Here is a 23,377-nt window from a genome sequence, read left to right as displayed (position 1 = left end):
GACCGCATGTAGGCAAAGGGAATGAGCAGAAGCAAATCAGTCTGAAATGAAAATCCTCATGATTCTCAGCTGAGAGGCATGTATATTCTCAGGAAAATTTAGAAAGCTGGTGTCCGGGCTTTATCCCTCCATACCTTAAGGAGCCTGTCCATCAGGAATGTACCTAGGAACCTAGATTTTTCAATATACTTTTAACGATTCTCAGCCTCCTGTGTCAATTAGTTATATAGTCTTTTGCTGGAGAAGACTGTGACTAGAAGTATTATGAACATTGACTTTTTCCTGGACATCTTAGGTGCCTAATGTGTTCTTTTCTTTTCCCAGTTTGTTGCTCAGCCAAACTGCCAACAATTGCTTGCCACCTTGTGGTATGATGGCTTCCCTGGATGGCGGAGAAAACACTGGGTAGTCAAGCTTCTGACCTGCATGACCATTGGCTTCCTGTTTCCTATGCTGTCTATAGCCTATCTGATCTCACCCAGAAGCAACCTTGGGCTGTTCATCAAGAAGCCCTTTATCAAGTTCATCTGCCATACAGCTTCCTATCTGACCTTCCTCTTCATGCTTCTCCTGGCTTCTCAGCATATTGTCAGGACAGACCTCCATGTACAAGGACCTCCCCCAACTGTTGTGGAATGGATGATACTGCCTTGGGTTCTAGGTGTGTAAAACAGAACAACAACAATGACTGGGCTGTCTTCTAGTCCTCCTTTAAAAAAAATACTGGGACATGTACTCAGAGTAGCTAGCTCTGAACTAGGACCCCTCCAGTAGGCCTTTTGTTGAGAATAATCTAAGAAATGTGGTTCCTTCTATCCTAGGTATGGATCACTCAGTTATGCATGGGCCACTGTAAACCAGGCATGCTGTCAGGGTTTGCATCTGCTCACATAACATCTTCTAGGATGGAAGAAAAAATGGCTGTTAGTTAGTTTTGGGGAGAAAGCTTTGTGTCAGTCCACATAGGCTTCTGGTAAACTAGACAGGGCAATTCTCTTTAAAGCACCCTTTCCCATAACCAGGAGGTACATGGATTCTGCTGATTTCTTGTGTTTGTGTCTACTTCATATAATCCTAGCACCTGTCCAGGTTCCATGTTCTATTTCGATACTGATCCCACAGTCAGCAGAAAAACCTGGGAAATTCACACTGGCTATAGTAAAGTTGATCTACCTGTGGTCTCTAGGCATAATTAGAGGTCACTAGACTCTCCAATACATGCCATCTTCTAAGTATCACTCAAACTATGAACCCAAAGCTACTATTATGAGCATTACTTGGGATTTTATCAGAGACATTTTAAGTGCTACCCTAAGTCTGGAAGTTAACAGCATTCCCTAAGCAGTTTGCATGTAAAGTCTGGGAAGGGATGGCCTTGACCAAAGCCACATATTTTAATTGAAACATCTCTGTCATCAGGCAAAATTCCACAAAAGCCCAATATAATGACAGGAAAATAGAGAAAATAGTATCCTAATTTATTTTGGGCCACAATGCTTACTTACATTTGGCGATTTGCTCCCTGCTCAGCTTACTCACCTCAAAACCCATGGAGAGCTTTTCTCCTTAGCACCACGTGGAAAGTAAGGACCATGGAATAATACTGATGAAGTCAATTTATTACACTCCAAAATGGGAAAAATGTAGAATACAGTGCCTAAAATTTCAGTAGCTAAAATAAAATTTAAGACAAAATTGCAATAGCATCCAATTAAGAAGGAGGACAAAGTGGACAATAAGTATTTTAAGAAGTAGTCATCATCCTCAGCCATCAGGGAAATGAAAATTAAAACTACTTTGAAATTTTCTCTCATCCTAGTCATAATGGCTATCGTCAAGAAAGTACATGATGCCATGTACTGGCAAGGGTGTGGGAAAAGAAGAAGCCTCAATGGCTGCTGGTGAGAGAATTAAGCAGGCAATGTGGAAATCAGTGTGGTAGTTTGTCATAAAACTATACTATTCCTGGCTCAGGTACCCAAAGGACCCACTATCCCACCATAGAGACACTTGTATCTCTATGTTTATTGCTGTGCTCTTGACAATAACAAGGAAATGGAACTAGCTCAGATGCCCGTCAACCAATGAAAACAGGGTACATACACACAATGCAAGTTTATTCAGTTGTAAAGAATAATAAAATTGTAAAAAATACAGGAAAATGGGTGGATCCATAAAATATTATATTGAATGAGGCTACCTAAAGTAAGAAAGATAAATACCTCATATTCTCTTATATGCAGATCCTTGTTTTTAATGCTCAGATAAATATGAGTGTGAATATATAGGTCATAAACTAGAAAGAAGACAGAGAGAGGGGGGTATTGAGGAAAAAGAAATACAATATGTGACATGAAAGCAGAAAAGAGGAGGAGAAGGGTAAAGGAGGAAAAAGAGAAGAGGGGTTAGGAACAACAGAAGCAAATTCTGCTTTATGTTTCAAAATGCCATAAGTTTGAACCCTAATACTTTGTATGTAAATTTTGAAAAGTAGAAGTGAAGAGTGCCCAGAAAAATGAAAAGCATACTAGATTTGACAAATTAAAAATTGAGTGGTCAGGTAGCCAAAAAAAAAAGAGGGGTAAGTGATCTCCATCTTCTAGAGTCTCTTTATTCATTTGGAGGACTCCTGTTGTAATGTTCAATGCTGCCTTGATATAGTAATGAACTTATTGCCTCCATTCTTCAGGTTTCATTTGGGGGGAGATAAAGGAAATGTGGGATGGTGGATTCACTGAATACATCCATGATTGGTGGAACTTAATGGATTTCGCAATGAACTCCCTCTACCTGGCAACTATTTCTTTGAAGATTGTGGCCTATGTCAAGGTAAAATGGAATGTGTAGCAATTTTCTTCCTCAATTATTTTGGATGGGTTATGCCAATAAACTTTTGAACCAGGAGCAGGAAAAATTTATGGGAAAAATGAATGAGTGTTCCATCTGCATTAGAAAATACTACCTACAGAGATCCTTTCAATAGTCCGTAAGTAGTGTCTACTTAAGCAAAGCCGTGGATAACGGAACATTTTTTCAGATGAATCCCTAAGCTTCTCAGACCTGCATGGTAGAGGTGTCTTCACCCTTCAGCGCTTAAACATCAATAATGTTCTTTTGAAGAAGATGGTGCTCTGATGCAGTACAGAGTAGGGACAGGAAATTCACTAAATTCATTACTTCCAAAGAGCATCTTAACTGTTATCACATTAGTAAAATCATTTCTTGTATATTTGATTAATATTTTCCCATGCCATATCCATTGGCAACTCCTCCTCCCTGTCTATAGAACAAAACTGTTTCCTCTCTGTAGCAGTTCTTCTGGTGTAGGTAGCATCGGCGCTCCATTACCTTCTGAGTCATTGTTTTGCAAAGCCAAACATCACCACTTCCCTCACTGTTCTTCATATGACAAGCAGCAGAACTCCAGACGCCGTGTGGCATGTAGGGCTACAGTAGCCTCTGCTTTCTTTGTTACTTCTTCTGTCAGGATAACCATTTAGTTAAAATCCCAAGTTTTCAGTATCATTCAACCTATGTCTCTCCATTAATTCAGAAAATGTATGCACGGTGCATACCCCCATCACTTTGATCCTTTCCCCATGCGCAAGCACCTTAAATCATCCTGGAAATCATTTTAAAATGTGCGCAATTTCCAATGTTTTAATGAGATCTGTAAGTGGGTAGAGTCTGGTTCACTCATCCACAGACATACAACCCATGTAAGATGACCTTCCCCAGGCCAAAGAGACAAGTGTGAAGGAAAGTTCCAGGCACCTATTCACAGGCCCCTGTGTTTGGGGGTAATCACAGGTCTGAGTTCAGGTCTGGTACTTAATAAGAGAACGTGTGGCTGTGCTCCTTAAACCCAGAGTTGAGTTTTTCCCCCCACAAGGAAAGGCTGACAATTCATTTCCCAAGATGTCTAGTCAGTCATGCTTTTGGTACTAAATTTCACTTTGAGGACTTTTAGAATGGGAATATGGCTGTCCCCCAAGTCTCCAACAACTTGGTTTATTTTTATATCCCTAATATGCATATTGCATAAATTGCAAGACCTTGAGAGTTATATAGAGCATGAATATTGAATGCATTCATGAAACATTTTTGAAAGGAGCCCAAGAGTATGCCTTATGTGTGTGGTGATCATTTAACACAAACTTACAACTTTCTTAGAAGAAAAGCCTGGTGAAGAAAATGTCTGACTCTGGTTAAACTGCCTGGGTTAACTCCATGGCACTTGGGTACTCTGCTAGCTAAGTAACACAGTTTTCCTTAAAAATGCATTGTATGCATGTATAAAATTAAGAAAAATATTATATTTTTTAAATCTCCTCTAGAAGTAGAGAAACCGTAACTTATCAGTCTTGAAATTACTGGGTTTTGTTTAGCCAGAAAAGTTTAGAATACATGATGAAAAACAAGTATTTCTATCTGGGGGTATTAAAATGTGTCTACAGATACTTAACATCAGTAATCACATGATCTTCCCAATTTCACTGGTGAGGCTTCCAAAGAGCTAAATACTTCTCCATCACAAAGTATAATAAACCCACTCTGCTAAGATCATAAATTCTGCGTCTTACCACTTTAAGGAAACATAAATAAGACATGTCACATTCAGAATTTGTATTTTTTTTTTGAGACAGGGTTTTTTTCTGTGTAACAGTCCTAGCTGTCCCAGAACTTGCTTCACAGTGATCTGCCTCTGCCTCCTGAGTGCTGGATTAAAGTCGTGCGCCACCATGCCTAGCCAGAATTTGGATTTTTAAATCATATTTATGTGTTTGAGCGGTTTTTTTGCATATGCTTAGTGGCCATAAAGGCCAGAAGAGAGGTGGTCCCATTCCCTAAACTTGGAGTTACAGGCAGTTGGTTATGAGCCACAATGTGAGTGTTGGGAATTGAACGCAAGTCCTCTACAAGAGCAGCAAATAGTCTCAACCACTGATCCATCTCTCCAGCCCCCAGAATTTGCATGTTTTAAATGAGAACTTGTAAGTGGGAAGAGTGTGGTCCTCTCATCCACAAAAATGCAACCAGTTAGACATTCCCTGAGCAGAATGAGACAACCATTAAGACTGAAGTCACCCCCGGTAGTGGTGGTGCATGCCTTTAATCCCAGCACTTGGGAGGTAGAGGCAGACAGATGTGAGTGTGCTGTTGAACGTCTTCCTCAATGGCTCTCCAACTTGTTTTTTGAGACAGGGTGTCTCACTGAACCTGGAACTCACCATTTCAATTAGCAGGTTGGCCAGCAAGCCCCTGGGTTCTACCTATTTCCACCCTCCTCCCAAGCAGTGGGATTGTACCACTGCACTTGACTTTTACATAGGTGCTAGGGATCTGAACTCTGGTTCTCTTGCTTTCACAGTAAACACTTTACCCACTAAACCGTTTCCCCAGATCCAGGTATTTATTTTTTGGAGTGAAAAATTCATTAACAATACATACTTCACCCCACAGGCTTTAAAACAACAAGAACCAGAAGACATTCACCAAAATAACCCAAAAGAACAGCTATACTTATGATTGACCCTCAGTGTCCACAGACAAGCCTTCAAATGGAGAATAGTCAGCATTTCATCTTCTAGCATATTACTTAGGTCTATGCCTCCTACACCCTGATCCATACACAGACTGATTCTGGACTTTACTGAGTTGTGGGCATTTCTTCAACATTTACTTTACTATAGATACAATCACCTCTTCATGTTCATACCATCATCAAGTCCCCATGTTAGACTATTCCTCTTCAGGTTTTGCTTTGAGGTTAACAGAATGTAATCCACACCTCTTTGAAAAAAGTGAGGCCAAGTTTCAAACTACAATCCATTTCAAAGAATATTTTTAAAAAGTCATTTACCTCCCAGTATCAGTGATCTAGCTTCTGCACACATGGATTTGAGCCTTACTCACACTTGTGAGCTAGATCACGACCAGCCAATCCCTCTTCCTTTCAGAGCCTCAGTACTGCCTCTGATAAATATGGAAATTAAACTTCATTAGCGGTTTTCAAGCTTTGCATTCTATGGAAACACATCATCAAGCAGAGACTTACCCAGAATTGCAGTATATAAAATACCCCAAAGGGCTAAGTTTGGTGTAAGGAATGTATCATCTAGTCTTCTTTGGACCCCACAATGGCTGTTAGATGCCTCCATTAAACCCTGAGGGTCTAAAAAATAGAGTTTAAAATTTACAAGATTAGATCTTAGATTATTAAGCTATGGTCTATGGACAAAATATGGCTTACTGTCACACACATTTGTCTATGTACTGTCTTTGGCCACTTTAGTGCTACAAAGGAAGTGAGTGTTAAGAAGCTGTGACAGAGACCCACAGCTGACAAAGCCAAAACTATGCACTATCTGACACTTGACAGAAAAATGCTGTTGACATCTATGCTACATGTCATCTGAGCTAATTTCCCATCACCCACCTGCTGAGGTGCTGTTCTCCAGAGGTATAAGACACAAACTAGAGATGTCCTAGGAGAATTGTCTTTCATGCTTCTGAGTATTCTGCACATCCAGATTCGCCATCCTGTGGGTAACAGGCTTTCCTGTGGTGGAGAGACAGAATAAAAGTGAAATAAATTAGACTGTACATATGTCATCTGATTATTTCTCATTTTGAAACATAGGTTCTGTTTGGTTGTCAGCAAAGAATCTCCATCTCTCACATAGATCTCAAAGTGTGTAACAACCTTTGTAACATCTGTGTTGTGAGATCAACCCCCATGTGAGTGACATTTCATTGAAACTGTGCTAGACTTAATGTCGAGAGATCTGGAGTTCTGGCTCTACCACCAAATTTGCTGTGTGATCTTTAGCAAGTCACTCTGCCTCTCTGGATTTCAGTTCCTCCATTTGTGAGACCGGCATGTGCAAGAACTGTTTTTGGTTCACTTTTTTCGTTGAAGGAAAATGTGGGAAATGTGGGAAATTTGGCTAAGATTACACAAAATTGATCAGCCACCAAAAAAAATCTATGTGAAATAGAAGCATACATGTGGCACAGTCTCTCTGATTCCTCTGACAATGAAGAATATTGGCCACACATAAGTGATTTTAACACCATCAGTTTTATTGGTTGTTGGAAGTGAAGCACACTTGAGAAATGCTTGCAAGATCATTTGGACCCCAACACATTTTCTCAGGAAAGTCATCTACATTTAGTCCTCAGAAATTTGAAATATTTAAATGAGAGTATAACGTAATGGTGCTTCAGATTGAATTCCAGGCAAAACCTACTTCTGATCTTGGGAAGGTTAACAATTAAGCCCTTATATTTCCATATCATCCTCCCTTATGGAATACAGAGACTCTTGCACTTAAATACAGAATCACAAACAATACAGTAGGTAGGAATGGCCTTATCCTTTTATTGTGAATGTAAAAGTTACAGGCAGTTTTAAGTGAAAGTTTCCAAACTGGAGTCCAAACCTCTCCATCTCACATTTTCCTATGAGGCTATTCCTCACATTCCAGAAGATAGAGGCCTTAAAGAGGCTGGAAATGGGCAACAAACCCTATAAATACTTGCTATTCCCTCTCCTTCAACTTCCTGGTTCTTCATTTGCACTGGAAGGCCTTTCTAACTTGTAAGGTTGTTAAAGAAACAGTAAAATACATCCATATGCCACTGTGTGGAGAAGTACTAAATTTGCTACCTGGAAGGTTGACATGCCATTTGCAATGGTGTAGAATATATTACAAACTGCTAAAAATGCAGCAGAAAGCTCTGAAGAAAGGCTCCCTAAGGACTCTCTATCAGCCCTAAACTGTAGGCAGCAGAGCCTGGAGAGTGAACACTGAGGAGGTTGCTATCTAGTCCTTCAGTAACTACAAATTGACCATATGATTCAAGCCAATGTGGAGGGATCATAGATCTGAATTGAAATCTCATCAAGAGGTGGAAAAATTGGTCCCTACTAGCTTGAGCACCCCAATGGCTCCTTTTCAGCAACACTCAGCAACAATCTGGTAAACCCACAGTTAGAAATGTCTGTTGATAAACCCCAGGTGGCTGCTGCAGATGATGCCTCTGAAATTCCTTCTGCTATGTATATATGCTTGGTATATATTTGGATAAGAGTGGGAGGGAGACAGTTATTAGCACTGTGTACTGATTGAATGGGGCAAAAAGACAAACAAATAGTACCATGTACGGTGAATTTTATGTAAGCTGAGTGTCGGGTGCATAATTTGTGTGTGGAAGGGTACAAAGGGGAAAATTTGGAAATGCTCACTGTACTTCTCATATTGTACACTTCTGTTGTTTTTTCTTTTCTTTTTCAGTATAATGGTTCTCGTCCAAGGGAGGAATGGGAAATGTGGCACCCGACTCTGATTGCAGAGGCACTCTTCGCAATATCCAACATTTTAAGTTCCTTGCGTCTCATATCCTTGTTCACAGCCAACTCCCACTTAGGGCCTCTGCAGATCTCTTTGGGACGCATGCTGCTTGATATCCTCAAATTCCTCTTTATCTACTGCCTAGTACTGCTGGCTTTTGCCAATGGACTGAACCAGCTTTATTTTTACTATGAGACCAGAGCTATCGACGAACCTAACAACTGCAAGGGGATCCGGTGTGAAAAACAGAACAATGCCTTCTCCACGTAAGACTCACAGTTCTCTTTCTTTTACCTTCTCTCTGCCTTCCTTTTTGTTCTATTTTCCATGCACAGCTTCATCAGTATCTCTTGATGGGATAGCAAAGCTCTCTACAGATCTACCCAAAGGGTCTGGGGTACAAGAAAGTTCTTCCTTCAACATAGAGTACTAGGAAAGTAGCATTAGAAGAGAAAAAGATTTACCAGGGACACAGAAACCGAGAGAGCTTTGCAGTGACTCTGCGAAAAAAGGTAGGTCTCAGTACTTTTTGTAGCATTCAAAGGAGTGGCAGCCACAAAGGATGTAAAAGCCTGTGACTATTCCTAGGAACTCATGACCACAAAATTAACTTGACTACTGTAAGTCACGCTCAAAGCAAAGGAGACAAAGGCATCTTTTTTTTAAGATTTCTTTATTTATTTTAAAGCATTTTTTAAAAAACTTATTTATTTTTATGTGCAGTGGTGTTTTGTCTGTATGAGATGTCAGGTCCCCTACAACTGGAGTTACAAACTGTTGAGCCATCATGCAGTTGCTGGGAATTGAACCTAGGTCCTCTAGAAGAGCAATCTGTGCTCTTAACGTCTGAGCCATCTCTCCAGCCCGACAAAGGTGTCTTAATACATGGGTACACTAGGATAGAGTAGACAGGCTTCAGGCAAGATTACAGTCAGCTAGCCTACTAGACCAATTTTGGGGTTGAGGTGGGGATTGATTGGAAATGTCTCTGCTCCAATTTTGGGTGTAGAAAGAAGCCTATGAGAGGTTCACAGCCTCTGGCCAAGTAATGCCTGTGCCTTTCCTTCCTACTGTGAAGACCTTCTTTGGAATATTTTCACTCCCTAAATGGCTTTAGAATGATAGTGGAAATAAAGAAGAGGGAAAAAAAGAAGCAGCTAGATATTGTGACACACTCAGGAGGCCAAGGCAGGAGGTTCATGAGCTTGAGAATAGCCTTGGCTACACAGTGAAACCCTATCTAAAAAGAGCAAAAGCAAAAGGGAGGGAGGGGATGGGAGAGGACAGAGGAAGGGCAGAAGGAAGGAAGGAGGGAAGGAAGAAAGGAAGGAACGAAGGAAGGAAGAATAAATTAATTCATGCAATTTTCTTAGGTTAGAAGCTGCATTGGGCATCAGTGTTCTTCACTTTGTCCGTCTCAAGATCCATTACAGAGACCCAAAGCTTGTTCATGATTCTCAGCCATTAAACTAAGAATTCATCTATTAGAATTTTTTAAAAAAAAATTCACATACAAAAATTATACAAATCTTGGAGGTGTAAAGTGAAGTTATGATATATGAACACACAGTACAATGATCAAATCTGGATAATTAGCATCCTCATCAACTCAAGTATTTCTCATTCCTTTGTGGTGAAACATGCAGAATCTGTTCTAGCCAGTTTAAAATTTACAATGTGCTATTCTCATCTGTAGTCTCCCTATTGTATAACAGATCAGCAGAACTTCTTGCTCCTATCCAACTAACTGCAACATTGTTTTTGTTGGCCAACCTCTCCCATCCCTCCTACTTTCCACCTCCAATAACTACCATTCCATTCTGTACTTCTACAATATCAATTCTTTTACATTCCATATACTGGTGAGATGATGCAGACTTTGTATGGAGCTTATTTCACTTAACATTAAATATCCTTTGCATTAGTTTATGTTTCTACAGATGTCAGAATTTCAATATTTTATAGCCAAATAACAGTTCAGTGGATTTATGGGTGGGTCCTTTAAACAAGTATTTGTGTGTGTGTGTGTGTGTGTGTGTGTGTGTGTGTGTGTGTGTGTGAGAGAGAGAGAGAGAGAGAGAGAGAGAGAGAGAGAGAGAGAGATCACATGTATGACACTGCATAATTCTAGACATTGGTTCTCTCCTTCCACTATGCGAGTTCTGGTGCTCAAACTCAGGTCATCAGGCTTGGTGACAAGCACTTTTACTCAGTGAGACATCTTACTGGCCACTTTCGCTGAATTACTTTTTTTTCTTATCTCAATAAGTCAGTTCAATGTACTTTGACATTCTAGAAAATTCTTTAGTAACTAAGGCTATGTCAAGGGTGGTAGTTTATGCCTAATATCTCAGCACTCCCAGGAAGAGGTAGGAAGATTACAAGTTTGAGCCCAGTCTAGATTACATAGCAACACTCTATCTCAAGAAGAACAACAAAAGGCCAGTGACAAAGGATGTCTGTTGCTGCTGCTACTGCTACTGCTGCTGTTTGGGGACAAGGTTTCATATCATTCCAGGATGGCTTTGAACTCCCTTTGTAGCTGAGAATGACCTTGAATTCTTGGACTTCCTGTCTCCACCTCCCAAGTGCTAGAATTACAGGTTTTCATCATCATACCCAGTTTTGCAAAGGTATTTTAACTTGATCAAATAGACTCACAGGAAAAATCAATGCCTTCTTTCCTTCCCATGTGATTTACCCTAGCTGTATTTCCTAAAGTGAGTTATATAAATCCCACAATTCAATAAATTGATAATAGGCATAAAAATAGAGTCTGAGGTAAGATATGTTGCAGAAATGTTTGGAAAATTTTTGAAAGTTGTCTTAACTGTGGGAAGTTTCAGAGTCCTTCCGCTGTGATTCTCCATCATAGAAACAGGAAGAGGTCTTCCTAAATGTGTTGTCTCTAGACATTCTTCCTCCCTCTTATCTTTCAAACGATCTCTCCAGTGAACATGTTGGAGTGAAGCATGTTGGCTCATTCCATCGCACACTGCAGCACTCTTCACCTCCACCAGAGGATAACCCATCTCTCCTCCCATAGGTCAGAGCAAAATCTTGGATGAGAAAAGTGAGAGGATAAAGGTCCAGAATGGCTTGCTCAAGAGTTAGCACTATGTTGTTAAGCCAAGCCAAGTGCCGAACAGTAACTTAGCACCTTGCTGATGCCTCTTCACTAGGAACTTTGCCTTCTTCTCCAGCATGGCTCTGGAGACAGGACTCATGTCAACCTAGGTTCATTAGAAAGAGCAATTCTGGCTGGGCGGTGGTGGCGCACGCCTTTAATCCCAGCAGTCGGGAGGCAGAGCCAGGCGGATCGCTGTGAGTTCGAGGCCAACCTGGTCTACAGAGTGAGATCCAGGAAAGGTACAAAGCTACACAGAGAAACCCTGTCTCAAAAAAACAAACAAAAAGAAAGAAAAAGAAAGAAAGAAAGAAAGAAAGAAAGAAAGAAAGAAAGAAAGAAAGAAAGAAAGAAATTCTGCGGTGTCATTTTCACCAAGAGACATCATCATTCCCATGAAAGTGTTCCAAAGGATGGAACAATTGAAAGCAAAGTGCTTTCCAGGAGGCCAGGTCCTTACCAATTCCCCATCCATGTGAGCTCTGCCAAGGAAGTGTATGAAATGCCTCCCTGAAAGTTTATAATCATTATTAATACCCCTGTAGCCAATGGGCATGTTGCTCCCATCATTTGCTTAGCAGAGACTGTCAACAAGAATGGGCATCTGCCACACATGAAATTATATCTTTGAGGTATCAGGTATGAAGACACGTTGTCATGTTGGACCCAAATTAGCAGTAATGTCACTTCACCTTCCCCTCTATCTTTGGATTGCTTGCCTCCATAGAAGCCTGATTCAAATTTGTTTTCTTTTAAACACTTTGACTTTGGCATTGATAATAATACCTATTAAAATGCATGCTGCTCAGCCAGATCATCAGAAAGACAGATGTTTACAGAAGGGGAATGTGAGGTTGTTTAGATATCTCATGAAAAGTTTGGTGTATACACAACTTTTCCTCTTCCATATGATTCTCCAGGAATGCCATTGCTATTGTTATTTAAATAGGGTAAAAGTTTTCTCCTTGAAATGTGTTTTGTGAGGAACACGATATACTTGTTGACAACAACATGGCAACACTGTTGTTGACTTGAGCTCCACATTCCACATTGGGAGTTCTGGGCCTTCATCTGCTCTTGGAAGAGGCAGTTGGGAAGGCATCATCGAAGGTATCATCGCTCTGTGAGCATAGGATTTGTGAAGGTTACAGAGTAATAGTGTAAAGGTGTTAACCTGAAAGTCCTGCATCTGTTTTCAATGGTCAAGGCACTCATCTACCCCTGCCTCTTTATTCCACAGGACACTCAAGACACTGAATGTCCACAACTAAAACACTTATCTCCATGTTGTCACTCTAACTCATTTTCCCTTTAATTCCTCAGCTCACTCATGACACCAGCCAGAATCTAGTGTGTCAACTCACCCTGGTCAGTTGTACTTTCTAAAGCTCCTGCAAAACACACACACAGAGAGAGAGAGAGAGAGAGACAGAGACAGAGACAGAGACAGAGACAGAGAGACAGAGAGAGACAGAGAGACAGAGAGAGACAGAGAGACAGAGACAGAGAGACAGAGAATAGACAGAGAGAAACACTGTTTAGGTTCAAGCCTAAATCCTAAGAACTCCAGCAACAGCCTCTTAACTATTCTCCCTGCCTGCACACACCATGTGGATATTTCTTTCTAAATCCCAGTATCATCTCATCACGCCCTGGCTCCATGCCTATCCAGTATATGCTATTCTCCTCTGTAAATCCAACCTCTGTACCATAATATACAGGGTCTTAGAAATTTGCAGTAGGTCTCCACATGCTTTGACTCTTCTCCTTCATGGTCAATATTTTCTGCTCCCCGGATACACAAAGGCTTTTTGTCTCAGTTGCATGGGTTTTGTCCCTCTGCCTGGAAAGCCTGTCCCCACTGTCCAAGTTAGATTTCTGCTGCTGTAATAAGCGGCTCTGACCAAAAGCAGCTTGGGGAAGGAAAGCTTTATATCATCTAATACTTTCAAGACATAGTTCATCATTGTGGGAAGTCAGGACAGGAAGTCAAGGCAGGAACCTGGAGGCAGGAACTGAAGCAGAGACTATGGAGGAATGCTACTTACTGGCTTGGTTCCACTCTCATGTGGGATGATACTGCACACAGTGGGCTAGAACCTCCTACATTCATTAGCAATCAATAAAATGTCCTCACAGAAAAGCCCACAGGCCAATTTGATGGAGGCAATTCTTCAGTTGAGGTTCCCTCATCCCAGGTGTGTCAAGTGGACAACCAAGATTAGCCATCACACCCACCTAGCCAATTTGGCAAACTCTTTTCCAGCCTTCTAGAATCTAACAGTGTCACCTGTTCTAAAGCCTTTTCTTTCCCCCTTTCAGCTGTGGATTTCTTCTGTTGCCCTACAGCATTATAAACACATATCTGCTGTAATATGTAACCTTCTGTATTTTAGTCATCTGTCTCCACCAAACTGAAACTCCCATTGTAACCAGGCTTGTACTTACCACACAGGGGCCCAGAACACAAAGGTATTCAAAACGTGCATCAAATAATTGAAACAATGAAGACTGGTAATAACTATCATTTTTAATCTGGAGATAATTATAGATTTACATGCATGCAATCATAATAAATAATATAAGAGAAACCTGTGGAGCTTTTATCTGATGTTCCCCAGTGGTAACATCTCATGTAAATATTATACACTATGACCAGAAAATAAACATTGGTGAGTCTAGTGACCTTATTTAGAGTCACCAGTTCTACAAGGACGCCATTTACAAAATGGATGGACATGAAGCTATCCTATTATTAACTGTAGATCACTTGCTTCTATTTCTACCCCTTGGGTAGTTATCTGTCCAGCTCTGCCACTCTACTGATTGCTTTAAGATTGCTTTCAGCAAAAACCCCTTGGCATTATTCCCTGTTGCTCTCATCCAGCACTTGGACACTTGGCTTAAGAGCAAAGCTATACATGGATTTCTATTATATTCCATCTGTTAGTTTCAGCCCATTGCTTCAAGCTGATGAAATGCTTCTGAATCCTTTTTATTACATTTTGCAGGTGGCACGTGTGCCACAGCATGAATGTAGAGGTCAGAGGATGACATTCTTTCTTAATCTTGATTCTTCATTTTAACGTCCTGTGTCATCTGAAAAATCTATGAAGTATGCCATTGATTTTCACCCAAAGCATTGGTAATTTTGTCAGCCTTTGTCTTTGCTAGGTGGATTATTGGGCAGCTATATAAATGATACATATGAAGATTGTACATAAAAGGTGTCTATATGCAAAATTTGTAAAATTTATTTTATTCTTTTTTTATCTATTTATTACTCGAATGTGGGGGGATGAGGATTACCTTAGTGTGTGTGTGTGTGTGTGTGTGTGTGTGTGTGTGTGTGTGTGTGGAAATCAGAGGATAACTCACAGGAGTGGCTTCTCTTTCTCCACCATGTGTGTTCCAAGGGTCAAACTCAGGTCATCAGGGTTGACGGCAAGCACTTTTACTTGCTGAGCCATCTCATTGGCCAGTATAAAAACTTTAAAACATAAAAAATGGTTGTGTTGTGGTCACAACTATGAAGCACTAGAGATACAAATGAATAATAATCTACAGCGACCCAAAAAGCTACAAGGAGCACAGAAGCATTAAGATAGAGAGATTAACGATAGTAATAAAAATAGCTAACATTTACCAAGTACTCTGAGGTTCAGCTACTCTTTTTTTTAATTTTATTTATTATGTGTACACACACCAGAAGAGGGCATCATATCCCATTATAGATGGTTGTGAGTCGTCATGTGGTTGCTGGGAATTGAACTCAGGACCTCTGGAAGAGTAGCCAGTGCTCTTAACCTCTGAGCCATTTCTCCAGCCCTCAGCTATTCTTATAAATCAGGTTTACATGAACAAATACACTTGGGTCCTACACTAGCCCTGAGGTAGTCAGTTTTACCCATTTTATGGATTAAGAAACTAGGGTCCAAAGCAATTAAGCAGGTTGCTTCCAGTTGCATAAACCCTAAGTGGCAGAGCCATGATACCAATCCAGACATACAGGCTGCAATCTGCATTTGTGTCCAGAGATACGGGATCTAACTGGTTCTATGGAGTTATATAAGGTTGGTTGTGGAGCATCATAGTGGTGCACACCTTTAATCCCAGCACTTAGAAAGCTTGGCAGGAGGATAGTGAGTTTAAGACCACCCTGGACTTCCTAACTCATTCCATGCTATCCTGAGTGATATCCTGAGTCTCTGTTTCAAAAAAAAAAAAAAAACCAGAAAGAAAGAAAAAGTTTCATCACACAAAGAATAATTGTGGGTAGATATGGTGCTAAAGAGGATAAAGGTATATAACCTAGCAGGCCAGTCCCACCTTCCTTCCACCAGAAAGTGACCACTTATTGGCATCTATACCTACTTAATCTGTGGTAATTTCTCCATTTAGCATGTATTTTCCCACCTTCTTCACCTAGATACAAACTTAGTCTTGACTGAAGGCTCTTCTCTTGTTCTGATCATGTTCTAAGGGTTTTACTAGTTGTCCTCTGCTTTCCTCCCATGGTCCCAGCTCCTGTTGTTATAAATGGTGTTACTCATTTGAACTTGCATTGGTTATGCCATTCTGTAATCTTTTATAAATTATTTTATGAAAATGTATATTCAGTCACTGCTATGACCCAGGCAATGAGGATATTAAATAAGATGGACTCATTCTAGTAAAGAAGTTTATAGTGTAATGGAGAACATAAGTAAGCAACTAGACTACCTACCATATTTGTGTGTGTGTGTGTGTGTGTGTGTGTGTGTGTGTGTGTGCGTGTTGCTGAGTATTGAACTCAAGGCTTCCCACATGCTAGTCAAGTGTCCTATGACTGAGTGACAACCCCAACCCCAGTCAATGGCATCTTTCACATTTACCATTTGCTAAACATTGTGATGAGGGCGTTCCATAAAAGCTCAAAGGGACTAGAGTAAGGTGATTAAATGTTGGGGCCTGAGTCAAAGAAGATGGTTATATCTTCTACCTCTGCTTCTTGCTGCACATGTGGTCTCTTTGGTATTCAGTTTCTTAGCTGGCCAATGAAGAATGACAGTATTTCATAAGGTTACAATAGAATACTTTAGTATCTGCAAAACACATAGCAAGATGCTTGGCATACAGTACACTCATTAGTTTTTCCATCACTGTGGAAAATGATCTGGCAAACAACTAGAGGCAAGATTTCTTTGGGCTTATAGTTTCAGTACATCATGGCAGGGAGGGCATGATAAGCATAGCAGCCCATACATGGAGACAAAGAAGCAGAGAAAAGGAATATCTGTGCTTACAGGCATTCTCCTCGTCCCTCTTTTATTGTATTTGAGCCTCCAACCTATGAGATAGTGCTCCCCACATTCAGGACAGACCTTTTCCCACTTAGTTAATCCTATCTGAAAATATAGACACAGAAGACAAGTGCCTTACTGGTCTGGTAGGTGCTTCTCAATATAATCAGTATTAACCACTATACAAATAAGTATAAAGTATGGTGTGTATGTATGAAAATGTCATAATGATCCCTACTACCTTCTAAGCTACTTTTAAAATTAACAAGAGGGCCTGGGGATACTGCTGAATTGGTAGACTGCTTGCTACCCAAGCACTAAGTCAACTGGGTGTGGTGATCCACACTTGTAATCTCAGCGTGGGAGAGGTGGAGACAGAAGGCTGATAGAGAAGGACAAGGTAATTCTTGGCTACATCGTAAATGTGAGATCAGCTTGGGATAAATGAGACACTGTCTCAAAATAAAAACAAAGGAAAGAAAAGAAAGATTAGCTGTCGCAGGATGAGTGCGACAAATGTTAGCAATCAGTGAGCATTTTAGGGATAACTAACATTTACAAAGGTTCTGTAACTTTAGCAAAGTTACGTGCCCAGTAAGTAGAGAGCTGTAAAGTTTGACCTTAGTCACTTCCCTCTACTGGCTCTCCACTCTGTTGTGTCCCTCTGCAGGCTAATACTAGAGTACTTTGAAGCACAAAAGAAGGACAGCTAAGCCTACCTTGTAGGAAAGTAGTTAAAGCAGGCATTCAAAGGCGATGAGGCTTTATCCAAGCCCAGAAAGTCAAACAAAAGTTGGACCAAGTGGAACACAGGAAAAGCACATTCTTTCCAGCGAGAGAGAAGCTTATCAGGGGCATGGGAGAGTGAGAAAGAGTAGGTCCCACAAACTGAAGAATGGATAAGGATGACGATAACGGGCCTCAACCGTCCTTTCCTCTATTAGGACTAGCAAAATCCAGTTTAATTGTGAAACATGAGAGGGTGTCATTTCTTTCTCCCAAGCAGCCATTCTATTCCAGTTCACCTTCTAGTTTTTCTTCTCGGGTCTGAATTAAGTCCAGACCGGTAAATTTTCTCCATACTCCTTCCCTTTGGAAGATTATTTGCTTCTCAGGAGGTTAAGATTTGCTCCCTATGTCCAGAGAACTGCAGCCCCCATCCCTGTTTGCCTGTGCCCCTCTTAGCTGTGTGATCTAATTGTGGATGGCTCCCCACAATGCTAGTTTTCTGCCTCAAGCACCTGGTGTGGGTTTGCCTTCCATTCCTTCACTATCAGGTGTGTAGACGCTACAATCAAGTCTCCTAGAGACTCTGTATCCTCAGCCTGTGCCCCTTCTTGAGCTAGCTCCTTCTATACGTTTGTTTGTACGTTTGTTTGCTGCTAAATAAAAATGAGCTGACTGGCCTCTCCAAAAGAATCTCTTTAAAACTGAAAGGCTGTCCTACTGGTATTAGAACTCTAAAACTTGGTTAATGAGTTTACCAATTCCTGGAATAATAAAACAATTTGTGTGCCATGTTGAGGGAGTTCTTGATCTCCAGCACTGAGGAATAACATTCCCCACTATCCTCCTTTTCCTCCTCTTGTACAACTTCATGCATAAGGTCGATTTTCAATTCCCAGTTGTACACTTTTAGGGAATCTTTGTATGAGCCAATGGAACAAGTGGCGGTGAATTCTGTATCAACATTAACCACTGATGTTTTATTTGTTGCAGATATGGAAGTGGGTGAAGGAATTTAACATAGTCCATGCAGGAGATGCAAATAACTCAGACCCTATCAACATACTTGCCTTGTTCATGGCATTGTTATCTGCTGTTCAATGTTTTCTGTATTTGAGTATATTCAGCCTCTAACAAGCTTTGGCGCTTCAGGATGTCATTTCTATTTACCACAGCTCTTTGCCTTTTCTTTTCCGAGCCCTAGTTGCCTTAACTTATAGCATCCAACTGCTGAGCTAGATTTTTGCTCCCTTACTGGTGTCCTGATGGTCCTGGCTTCAAATGTGTAAGAAACACTTGAGCTGTGCCCTCTTAGCAGAACTAGATTGTGGCTCCTCCTATCTTCCTTATTATTTTAGCCTTCTGCTGGGCTGTGTGATGCGTCGTATTGCTTAGCGCTGACTTCCAGTCTCCTGGGATTTCAGAAGAGGTGGTAAGAATGAGGCTCAGTTGGTAGAGTGTGTGCCTCCTATGCACAAAGCCCTCTCTTCTACCCTCAGTATTGTGTAAGTCAGTACAGTGGCACAGACCTGGAATCCCAGCGCTTGGCATACTTTGTGCTTCTCATGTCCTGGCCCCTGAACATTAGACTCCCATCTTACTGTTGAGTCTCAAATGCCCCATCCTTTAGTATTTACTTGCATCAAACAAAATGTAAGCTTTGAAATGGGGATAAAAGTAAGCTTCTAGAAGTCTAGTACTAGAACAGAGTGGCACCTATCAAAGGTCAGGAAAGGAAAAGGGAGACATGGCAAAGCTTGGCCAATGAGAACAGTGTTGCACGAGGATAGGAGCAAAAAGCCCTGGAATTCTTGTCCTCAGTAGGGTGACTCTAGGTAAAGACAATGTATATTCCAAACTGGCTAGAAGAGCAGACTTTAATGTTTCACCACAAAGAAATGGCAGATCCTAGGGGCAGTAAAGATAGTGATTAACCTGATTTGGTCATCACACAGAATCTACCTGGACCAAAACTTTACCCCGCAAATTTCTATAATTACTATATGTACATTACAAATGAACTAAAGCAATCCGAAAAGATAAGCCCTTTTTTTCAAAGAAATCAAATTCTTAGGCTAGGGGTATAGTTCAGTGTTGAAGCACTCACATAACATGTACAAGTTCCATCTTCAGCACTGCAAAAAAGATGTGTGGGGCTAACTTCTCTTTTTCCAATTTGAGACAGTCTCATGTAGACCAGGCTGGCCTCCAAATATCTATGTAGTCAAGGATAACATTGAACTCCTGATACTCCTGATTCCACCTTGCAAATGAAGAACAATACATTTTGAGCAAACTGAAAAAGTATGTTCATTCTTAGAGTAGTGTTTCTTATGATCTACAATTCTTTGTGCTTGGGAAATGACTTATGTGCCACCCATGAGCTAACTGCACCATATTGCTGTAGGCAGATTTCTGAATGCAAGACAGATGAAACCCCAGGTGCCAAAAGTATATCATTACAAAGTTCCATGTTTGGATATGGAAACTAAAACAGGAAGCAATAATTTGCAAAGCCATCTAATAGAGACTGATGTAATGGCTTGGCGAGGTCACAAAGACCTGCCCTTGAATTCTGGCTCAGCACTTACTAGCTGAGTGTCCTTGAGCCAATCAATCTCTGAATGCAACATCATCAATAATAATAAAGTTTTTCTTTAATTTATTGGTTTCTTATTCATTAAAAAGTCAATATTTCCTCCACAGATTTTGAATCCTCTAGTTATCATATAAAAATCTTCTCTTGAATTTGTCCCCAAGGTCCCCATCACCTGTTTTTCCCATTTATTTGCAGTGCCACATCACTTTATACATTAGTAACTCATGTTCTAACATGAAAGCCACTGCTTTTTACAGTAAAGTTTTAGGAGTCGTGAGAACAATTATTCACAAAAACGGAAAACATGCCAAGGTGTGGTGGCGCACACCTTTGATCCCAGCAATGAGGAGGCAGAGGCAGGCAAATCTCTGAGTTTGAGGCCAGTCTGTACAATAAGTTCCAGGTAAGCCAGGAGGTGTTGTAAAGATTTTTTAAAAGAACGTGTAAAATATGCTTATAGAGAGAGTTCTTTTAAAAAAAACAAAAAGATTTATTTATTTATTATGTATACAGCATGTATGACTGCAGGCCCGAAGAGGGCACCAGATCTTGTTATAGATGGTTGTGCGCCACCATGTGGTTGCTGGGAATTGAACTCAGGGCCTCTGGAAGAGCAGTCAGTGCTCTTAACCTCTGAGCCATCTCTCCAGCCCCGAGAGAGTTCTTAATAATACTTAATGTATATATCATTAAAAATTATAACTTATTTTGAGATTCATCAATCTTTTCCACTGAGCTTAGTACCATTCGACCCCTATGAAAATCACAAAGTAGCAATTTTGGTCTGGAGTACAACTCAGTGGTAGAGATCATATTTAGCATATATGGGGCCCTAAATTCCATGCCCAGGATCAACAGAAAGGTAGAGAAGGAAGATAACTTGCAAAAAAAAAAAAAGCAAGTGTCAGTTGAGATTTCAACATAGTACAGTATAGCCCAAGCTCTATATTACTTTTTTAAAAAGATTTTTTATTGTGTTAATTACATGTAGGGGTGTGTGTGTCTTTATGGCGGTGTGGGCATATGAGTGCAAGTGCCTAAGGAGGCCAGAGGAGACAGATTCCCTGGAGTTGGAGTTACAGACAATTGTGGTGTGGTCCTAGGAACTGATTTGGGTCCTCTGGAAAAGCAGCAAGTGCTCTTAACCACTGAGCTATCTCTCCAGCCCTCCTCCCTCCAACTTGCAAAGCTCCATATTCTTCAGCTCTGAATTTGCTGACCCCAAACAATTAGGAAAGTAGTAGATAACATAGTCTGAAGGTGGGGAAGATGGTTTAATAGAGGAAGTGGCCTGTGAAATAAGCTCTGAGCATTTTTAGGTTACCAGCACACTGAGAGGGGAGAGATAATATCCCAGGAAGAAGAAGCAACGTGTCCAAATGAAATGTCCTGGCTATGCTGTTGTGTTAAGAGACTAAAATGCACAAGCATGCCAGTCTACCCGTCCCAAACCTGACTGCTCTCTTATACTCCTATTCAGAGAACTAACCTGCTCTCGCATCTCTTTTAGGCTCTTTGAAACCCTTCAGTCACTCTTCTGGTCTGTATTTGGCCTTTTAAATCTCTATGTCACTAATGTGAAGGCCAGACACGAGTTCACCGAGTTTGTGGGAGCTACTATGTTTGGGACATACAACGTGATCTCCCTGGTAGTGCTGCTGAACATGCTCATTGCCATGATGAACAACTCCTACCAGCTTATTGCCGTGAGTAACTGCTTTACCATGGGGCTTCCCTGGGTTTCTGGAGAAGTCACAGTGATGTGCAGCCCATTGCAAGTTCAATGAAACAGTCTGACTGCCTCAATGAATATACATTAGTCAGTTATTCAACTGACTTCTTTCCAGAACAATTCTGATTGCAGTCTTAGTCTACAGAAAGCCAGTAATCTAGATTTGGTTACTGGATTTCATAACTTTCTTGCTATCTGTTGAAAATGTTTTAAAATATTTGAGCCAATATTTTTGCCTCGGTAAGGAAACCTCAGAGGATATATGCACAGTTGGCTACTCAATTTGGCACCTCACTTACATTCTGGATAAATCCAGTTGATCTTTTTCTCTAGGGATAACACTGCAAACATCTTCCACCCTAAATTTGAAATTCCATTGAAAAAATAAGCTTTTGAGAAGGAGAGGGGCTCTTTTGTTTTTTATACAATGTCTCATAGTATCCAAAGTTGGCCTTAAATTCACTGTGTAGCTGAGAAATGACCCTGAACTTCTGATCTTCTTGTCTTCATATCTCAGGTCCTGGAATTACAGAAGTGCACTATAATGCTCAGTTTATATGAGAAGCTATTTTTTTGCTAAAGTAGAGATGAGTAACTGTACTCTACCACCAGATCTTCTTAGACTGAGCTCATTATTATTTTGTTTTGTTTTTAGCTCATTGTTTTTAAGACAAGTCTCATTGTATAGACCAGGCTGGCCTCAAATTCTTAATCCTCTTCCCTCAGCCTCCAGAGTACTAGAGTTGTAGGCATGCACCATGACACCTTGAACCTTGCATTGCTGATTTTTTTGTCCATCATATTACCATTTCAATCATCAGTGCTTGTTACGCTAGACTCGAAATGATGAAGGTAGAGAATACAGGATTAGTTGTGGCCTGCCTCTCTCTCTCTCTCTCTCTCTCTCTCTCTCTCTCTCTCTCTCTCTCTCTCTCTCTCTCTCTCATCTTTATCTTCCTCTCTCCTATCTCTCTGTCTCTCTTTTCTGTCTGTCTGTCTCTCTCTCTATCTCAGTCTCTCTCTCTGCCAAAGTAAATATCCAGTTTTGACTTATATTCTCATATCCTGATTATCACTTCTAGGAAGAGTATTAGCAACTGAGTCTGGCTAACTGAGAACTACGTAAGTTGAGTATCCCTGGATTTGGACATTTAGTTGCTAGATTGCCTCTATGTATGAATCAGTCTGTTGCTATCACGCACAAGGCAAACAAAGATAAAACCTAAGTCTTTTCTGTCTCCTATATGCTATTTCTCTGGTATGGTTTGTCATGAGGAGTCATTTAGCTTATCTGAGCTTAAATTATTGGCTACATATGCATATATATGTGATATATGTGCTCACACACAGACTGTCCACATTTCTCAAATATTGTAGGTAATAATGAACATATTCATTTCCACTAGGGAGAGAACCAAACAGTAATGAGTATATGTTATAGGAAGAGATCTTTGAATTATTTATTTTATAATACTTTCTAACCATAAATGGAATATATTTGCACAAGGGGTGCTATAGCTTAGATCTAAAATGTACCTGTAGCTAGAGTTTTCC

General features: G+C 40.5%; 1 protein-coding gene across 1 annotated transcript in view; it reads left to right on the top strand.

Annotated features, from left to right (window-relative positions):
* Trpc5 (transient receptor potential cation channel subfamily C member 5) overlaps positions 1–22,917 on the top strand; it is a 100,729-nt gene extending 77,812 nt beyond the window's left edge. Inside the window, exons 3-7 of the mRNA XM_059251511.1 lie at positions 325–661; positions 2,690–2,829; positions 8,301–8,623; positions 21,602–21,797; positions 22,906–22,917. Coding sequence (XP_059107494.1) covers positions 325–661; positions 2,690–2,829; positions 8,301–8,623; positions 21,602–21,797; positions 22,906–22,917 — 1,008 coding nt within the window. The remainder of the gene's footprint in view (positions 1–324; positions 662–2,689; positions 2,830–8,300; positions 8,624–21,601; positions 21,798–22,905) is intronic.
* The last annotated feature ends 460 nt before the right edge of the window (positions 22,918–23,377 follow it).

This window comes from Peromyscus eremicus, chromosome X, assembly GCF_949786415.1.
Source record: "Peromyscus eremicus chromosome X, PerEre_H2_v1, whole genome shotgun sequence".
NCBI lineage: Eukaryota > Metazoa > Chordata > Mammalia > Rodentia > Cricetidae > Peromyscus > Peromyscus eremicus.
This window is presented reverse-complemented; position numbering and strand designations above follow the sequence as displayed.